At 46.9% G+C, this 7497-nt stretch overlaps 1 protein-coding gene across 2 annotated transcripts in view; it reads left to right on the top strand.

Annotated features, from left to right (window-relative positions):
• The first annotated feature begins 1237 nt into the window (after positions 1-1237).
• WIPF3 (WAS/WASL interacting protein family member 3) overlaps positions 1238-7497 on the top strand; it is a 38508-nt gene continuing 32248 nt past the window's right edge. For both annotated transcript variants that reach the window (XM_023753826.1, XM_023753825.1), the window contains exon 1: positions 1238-1382. In XM_023753826.1, coding sequence (XP_023609594.1) covers positions 1290-1382 — 93 coding nt within the window. In that variant the 5' untranslated portion in view covers positions 1238-1289. The remainder of the gene's footprint in view (positions 1383-7497) is intronic.

Raw genomic sequence — 7497 nt, 5'->3', positions numbered from 1 at the left:
TTTAGGGGAAGTCTTAACCCTGCTGAAAACAAGGTTGTTCTGACCTTAGAATATTATCGTGGAAATTAATGTGACCAGCCTGTCACATAGCAGCCAAACAGAACTAACATGTACTACGTAAGCAAAACGGTAGCCCCTGCTAAAAATCAGGCACCGTGTTACGTAACTGCTCTTTACTGCGAGGAGATAAAAATATTAGCATGGAATAATACAGGTGCCAGAGGGTTTCAAAGTTGAAGAAGCAGGCACAGGCCTTGTTCTGACCTTCCAGTGACTACAGAGACAAAAACAAAACAAACAAACAAACAAAAAAACACCACAAAACACAAATTTACCCCTGTGCAGGTTTGATGTTTATTTCTGTTGGTGCTTTAATTGTGTTTAGAGTCTCACATAGGTTTTCCTCCTTCCTGTAAACTGTGGGACTTGCCTTCAGTGTGGGTTTTAAGCCTTTGCCACGTGCCTTGATACGGATTCTAGGGCGCACACACACACACACGCACATGCACACGCACACACATGCACACGCACACACACTTATAGGAGCTCAGGTGTCCTACAATATGAACTGTTTGAAACATAAGTGTGAAACATAAGTGTGTTTGCAGAATGGTGGCAAGAAGCCCTCTATGTAGCAAACCAGTTATGACGCTTTTTGCAGAGAAGTGTCGTGCCCGCACCCAGATGATTGTATAGAAGCCACAGAGGGACAGCAATACAGTAAGAGCTGCCGGGAGAGGAGGGAGCAGGAGAATGAGTGATGCCCTTTAGGGCCCTGCTTGAGGCTGGCGCCATGAGTAACATGGTGCCCGCAACCTGCAGAAAAGGTTACATTTCATTCCGTGCGCTCTGCTTAGGGGACGGGGAACATGTGCAGAATATTTTTTTAAATGCGTCAGATGATAAAACTAAAAGTGTAATGCGAAGGAGGTAGAAATCCGTTATTTGGAAAGATCATGGAATGAGGTGTTGCTATTTATGTATTCTATTAATTTTGATACAGAAATAGCTGCATTTTATCAGTTCCGTCACCCAATTCTCTCCAGAATCTGGCTGCTCTTTCATTCTCCAGCACTGGGCACAATGCCTGCCTCACAATAGACACTCCGTATTTATTGAGAGAAAGAAAGAGAGAAAGGAAGAAACCATAATATCCGTATGTCTGCATGACATGAAGTACCTGTGCATGAATAAAGACGTTCACGTTTAAAACTCTCTTCTCTCCTTTTCAGAGCAGAAGCCATTCTCTTGGGACCATTCACAAGCAAGAGACACCAACGCCGTGACATATGCCAGTGCCACCGCCACCTCCACCTCCTCCTCTGCCTCCACCTCCCCCGCCTCTGGGAGCTCCTCCCCCTCCCCCGCCATCAGCACCCCCGGTAAGGCCTGTTTTTCTGTCTCATTGACTATCCCGCATAAGCTGCTTTGAATACACTTGAGTAGAAGGTTTTACATGTTCGGAACCAGCCACCACGGAGCTCCCTGTGACAGGTGGCATCTCAGGTAGCTGGTCCTGGCGGCTCCTGGGTCTGATTCCCAAAGAGGCTGGCCAGGTCTTTCTCTACCGAGTCCTCGGCCACCCCCACCCTCAACCTCAGTGTCGTCTGTCTACAGACCTCTAGGTAATTTCTCCTCTGATTCCTGCTGCTCCGTGCCGGCTTCCTGGGTCTCCCTAATCGGCTCTTCCCTCTCACTGGAAACCTCTGAAGGGTGCAGCCAATGAGGCGTGCCGCAAAGTCAGGTTCCAGTGTGTAATTGGATGGTGGCAACGATAGCTCGGGCTTCGGTTGCCTGGTGCTGGGCCCACGTCAGGGAAGTGTCCTACGAAACGCCACAACGAAATAGAAATCTCTAAATGAAATGTCCCTCTCCACGCCAGGCCATTTCATCTGTGTTGCCGGATGCTCTCTCTTGGTTTAATAGTTTGGTCAGGGCGTAGGGTAGGAGAGGCATGGAGAGGGTGGTTGTTTAGTCTGAGAACAGGAATTCTCAGCGTTGGCACCACTGACATTTGGGGCCAGATCCTTTCTGTCGTGGAGGGCTCTTCTGTGCCCTGTAGGGTGCTTAGCAACAGATGGCTCCTGTTCTCAGTGGGAGATGGAAGATACGGATGCCATGGCGATACGGCACGCAGAGGCAGGGCTGGTAGGGATGCTATGAGCCAAGTCAGCTGAGCCAGGAATTGAGCCTCACCTGCCATCCTCCCCCGCTATGCATTCCGCTCCCCAGGTGTGGATGACATGACCTTAGGTGTGCGGATGACGTGACTATGGCAGTGTTGGTTAGGAGGTCCCCAATGCATGGCCACAGGCTACCGGGAGAGCACGAGTGTGCCTGGACACCCCCTATGATGTTACCTTTGCAAACCCTCCGTATCTGAATTGCCAGGGACCTAGACCTGCCTGAAACTTGGCCCTTGCCCTGCAAAGGATGGAAAGAAATCACATAGATGAATTCCATATGAAAGCTCTCTGACCAGGGTATAGAAAGTGTAGGAGTCAGTTGGAAGTTCCACTGCTGAACTTGACCGCACAAGGGATAAAGGAGATGGACAGTTTATAAGTAAAGGAAACATACATGAAACTGTCATAGGGATCTTGCACAGAATGGCTAGCACCAAGAAATGCAACTTATAATCACTTCAAACACCATAACACACCCGTAAACTTCGCCAGAATAAGTAAACTTATCAAAACCTTCATTATTGGGGATTTGGGGAAATAAGCCCTTTTTAAAAACTTTGCTGGTGAGACACAAATACCTGGAACTCAGTGTTCAATGAACCTTTCTGGAGTGTTCTCTGGCAGAAAACAGTGGTCTTGAACGTATCATACTTTTCCCCTGGAAATCCAGTAGTTTTATTTTTGAGGCTGATACAAAGATTAATCCTAAAGGAACCAAAAGGAATTTATCCAAGGATGTGCACAGCAATGCCATTTATTCTAGTGAAAAAATCGATCTTATGAGCACTGTGTGAAATGTGGTAGGTCATGCTGGTAATTAAAAATTGCATTATGCCATAGTGGTAATTAAAAATTATATTTATAACTATGCCAATTATGGAAAGTAGACATGGAGTGGTGGATTAAAAACACAATGAAATTAGCTATGTAATATATGTAATAGCAGAGATCAGAAGAGAATTTTTAATTCTGATAAAATTTTATTAGGGAATTCTTTTTCTTGAAAGACATTTAAGTCCATGGTCCAGTGTTTGTGTAGCCTGTAAGCTAAGGATAGTTTTCACATTTTCAAATGGTTGAAATAAAAATAATACTTTGTGACATATGAAATTATATGAAACTCAAATTTCGGTTCATGAGTAAAGCTTTATTGGACCTCAGCCATGCTCACTCATTTACATATTGTCTATGGCTGCTTTTATGCTGCCATAGCAGAACACCAATTAAACAACTTGTTATTCCTCCCAACAACAACAACAAAATTCCGTTTTTGTCTCTATGCAACCTATAGTGTTAAAATTGTACTCAATGATTATTATTCTTCTTCATTGTTATTCTATTTTTTGTTTCATCAATAAGAATTTTATGGAACTTTGTTTTTCCTTTTAAAGTACTTAGATAAAATCCATGATTTCTCCTCTTGGCGCACAATGCCTACAATATTTATTGTCTGGCCCTTCACGGGAAAAGTTTGCCAACACCTGCCCTATGAGACGGCTGGCTTCTTCCAGCCTTCCTGGGCTCAGCAGCCAGGGACCTTGCATTAGGCCATGTGCCTCTCTGCATCCCTTTTCAAGGACTCCCCATCCCCCTTTTGACAGTCGCCCGTTCCACCCACACGGTCTGGCCCCTGCCTGCCTCTCAGACCTCGCACTGTGCCCTGTCCTCGTGTCTTCTACTCTAAGGCGTGAGCATAGCTGTGCTGTTTGCCCGGAAACCCTTTCTGCTCAGCTCTGCTCAGGTGTCACTTCCCTGGAGCATCACTTCCTCACACCCACACTGGAATGTATAACATACATTCACAACCTCCTCACAGCACGCGTCAGTTTTTAATTCTGTTTATTGGACTGGAGTCTGCATTTTATGGGTTGTAGTCTTTCGGTTCCTAGCACCTGGCTTACAACAAGCACTCTCCTCATTGACCAGATGACCAAATGAATGAATGAATGAATAGATGCATGCAAACATCTGTGTAAATAGAGCTCAGAAATGGAGCTAACCCTCTTCATAACCAGTGCTCAGGACTGTAAACATCCATGCTATGGACCAGCATGGCAGATTACTACATGCAGTCTTTGGTTAATATATGTAATCTTTGTGTGACATGTCTGATGGTCTGTAATGAAAAGCGTCCTATCTAGCTTCACCTTAGCTCGGGAAGATCTGGGGCTTAGACCAGGGCTAAAAGCTTTTGGTTTCTTCCTTCTACCTCTCACCTCTCCCTTCCTGCCCCTCCCATCCTGGTCTCCACCTCTTCTTTAGTGAGCACCTTCTCTTTTTCCAAGAACGTGGGTGTAATAAACCAGAAGAAGGACCAGTGGAGCCTGCCGATTTTTGGAGCAGGCTTAAACCCAACAGTCCTCGCCATCCTGTTTCACTATTTTTCTTGCCCCCTAACTCCCCTGTCTTTTGAGTTCTATTCTGTTTCTCATTCATTTAAAATCCAGTAACAATATAAAATTGCCTGCATGGTGCATTGGTCCACTTATAATTATATTGTCATTGTTGCTTTGGTTACAGGATGTAGCTTTTTTAAAAGATCTAAATATATATATATATATTCAAGTGTTTGATTTTGAAATGCAGCAGAATTTGACTGAACTTTTGTTTTCTGCCTGGACCCCCTGGTAGTGTCCGAGGTGAGAGAACAAGCGTGGTGACAGCCTGTGATTTGTTTTCTCGTCATGATCACATAACACTGTCTCCACACGAGGAAGGGAATACGTGCGCCTCTGCCCAGCTGATAGGTTCTTTGGAGTTGGGTTCCCCAGGCAAAGCCTAACAACAGGGCTGTAAGTTTTTGTAGCATTATTTTTCAGTGTTGCTGTGCAAGTTCACAAACATCCTAAGGAGGAAACCGTTCTTTATTTAAAAACAAAGGGGCCCTGGCCTGCGTTGCTCAGTGGTTTGAGCATCGTCCTTTGCACCAAAGCGTCTCAGGTTCTAGTCCCTGTCAAGAGCATGTACCTGTGTTTGCAGGTTCAATCCCCAGCCCAGGTCAGAGAGAGTGTGGGAGGCAACCAATCCATGTGTCTCTCTCACATTGATGTTTCTTTCTCTTTTTCTCTTTCTCCCCACTCCCTCCCTCCCTTGCACTCTCTCTAAAAAACCAATGGAAAAAAAATATCCTCTGGTGAGGATTAACAGAAAACAAAAACAAAGGGGAAACTGGCTTGCTAACCATTTATTTACCATGAGAAGCAAAACTCCCAAGTTAGGAAGACACCCTGGTGCCGTGTATTTCTGCCTGCCTCTTCCGGGGGTGAAGTTTAAAAATGCTTAAGGGAAATGACAATGAAAGGCATATTGTGGCCCCTCGCCGTCCGTTCCCTCCTTCCTGCTTGCCAGTCTTTGCATCCAGGTGACTCTGTGAGATGATGCTTCTCCTTGTAGTCTGAGGGTCGCATGGCGCATGGGCGAGGTGGGCCTTGCACAGGGTCAGGAAATGCCAGCTGTGGTCACACTGGGACGGTTCCCAGCATCTCTAGGAGACAGGAGCTTGTGTGCTGTGCAAAAACATGTCAATCTGTTACCGAACACGCGTAAAATGGAGTCTTATCTGAAACCCCACCAGAGCCTTTTTCCGTTTTGTGTTTGCTGTGGTTTAAAAAGAGCTACGTGGATGGGGGCTTAGCAGAACTGCGTATTTCCCTATGTTCTGCAAACGGTAATTTGCATGTTTACTGGTGCATTGGGAATAATGAGAGGCTTAAAACATCTTAAATGCTGTCACTCACTTAGGTTCACCCAACACTGGTGCTTTGATTAGTGCCATTAATAAGGGACCGGGGACAGTTACCCAGGGTTGCCTGTGGCCACTGGGACAAGGAGAAGGCTTTTGCATGAGGCCAAGCTATTGGGATATAGTATTACATTTGTTCTCTGCTTAACAGTTGGCAAAACTACACCTTTGTCCTCCAGTCCATTTAAAAACTTAATTCTCCCCCTGGTTGGCGGGCTTGCACCTGCGAGCAGAGCAGTCAGGCCGCCTCAGTGAGGAACCCGGGAGAGGTGTGGCGGACCTGCCACTCACGCGTCCAAAGGGCCATTCAGGGCGTATGGAAATGCGTTTCTTTTTCTCAGCCCTGAGCTGGGAGGGGCTGCGGGGACAAAGAGGCGGAGGCTGCAGTGTGTGCTGGCGGCACACTGTGCACTCCTCAGGCCCGGGCTCGGTGAGAAAAGCCTGCCAGCGCTTGATAAAGGCCTTTATCAAGTTTCCTGGGCACCCAGCAGCCGCTCTCGCTCGGCGTCTGAGCCCAGGGAGGTGGCAGGAAGGTGCCACGCAAGGTATGAGGCCATCGGACCGTGCACGAAGACCTCTGCCACCTCTAGCAAGGACTGCTCACCAAAGCTTTCATTGACCCCGAAGATGCCGGCTCTTGGCCTTTGAAATCTTTAGAATTACAATGTCACTAACAATTCTAGACAACTGCCCCTGAACACTCCCCTACCCAGGGTGTCTTTCCATACATGCACTATTATACCTGGGGGGCCACCTCAGTTTGGAGCAGGGATCTTTGGGACATGCACTTCTTCCCCAAACCACTAAACCGCTGTCCTTTCATCCAGACCTGCCCCCACCCCTTGAATCTAAAAGCCAGGAAGTCAGTGGTTTCCACCCCGACACCCGGATTTCTTCCAGTGTCCCCAGGCCTCCTGCTCAGATTTCTTTTCTGTTTGCGTTGTGCTTCCATCATTTCTCCCCATTTGTTCATTGGTTTGTTTTTTCTCCATTTAAAAGTTTGCAAGTTACCCTCTGAATAAAACCGAAAGTTAACAGCAGAGAATCGGCATCAAAGAAGCAGATACGATGCAAAGGAAGTCAGTATTGTTTTGTCTTTAGTTTACACTGGGCTGCTGATGGGCTCAGAAAAAAATGGGATCGCTGCAGCTAGTGATGCGGGCACAGTGGGGACAGAAAGTACCTCTGAGCTCAGTGGCCACACTGTCCTGACCTTGACCAAGCCATCAGGCAAACGGACTGAGCTTTTGCTGCCCAGAATTAGCCAGTCTGCCTCTGGAGAGATGAGAACCTGAGTCCAGAGCAGCCTGGACTTCGTTCCTCCGCAAAGTCCGAGATGCTGGGACTAAATGTAAAAAGTCGTTGATCGCGACTCAGTCATGGAAATCCTGAGAATACACCTGGTTATTCCCAGACCAGAATTTTGTACCTTGTGTTGCTTCGTCCTGACAGACTTCCCGCATATGGGATCCTCGAAGTCTCATCTCTGGGGAGCCCTCCTGTCCTCTGAGTGAATTACTCTCCTTCCTGAGCTTGCTGCTCTGAGCTCCAGGGGCTGGACATGTCTTA

Source organism: Myotis lucifugus, unplaced genomic scaffold (assembly GCF_000147115.1).
Source record: "Myotis lucifugus unplaced genomic scaffold, Myoluc2.0 scaffold_52, whole genome shotgun sequence".
In the NCBI taxonomy this organism is placed as follows: Eukaryota; Metazoa; Chordata; class Mammalia; order Chiroptera; family Vespertilionidae; genus Myotis; species Myotis lucifugus.
This window is presented reverse-complemented; position numbering and strand designations above follow the sequence as displayed.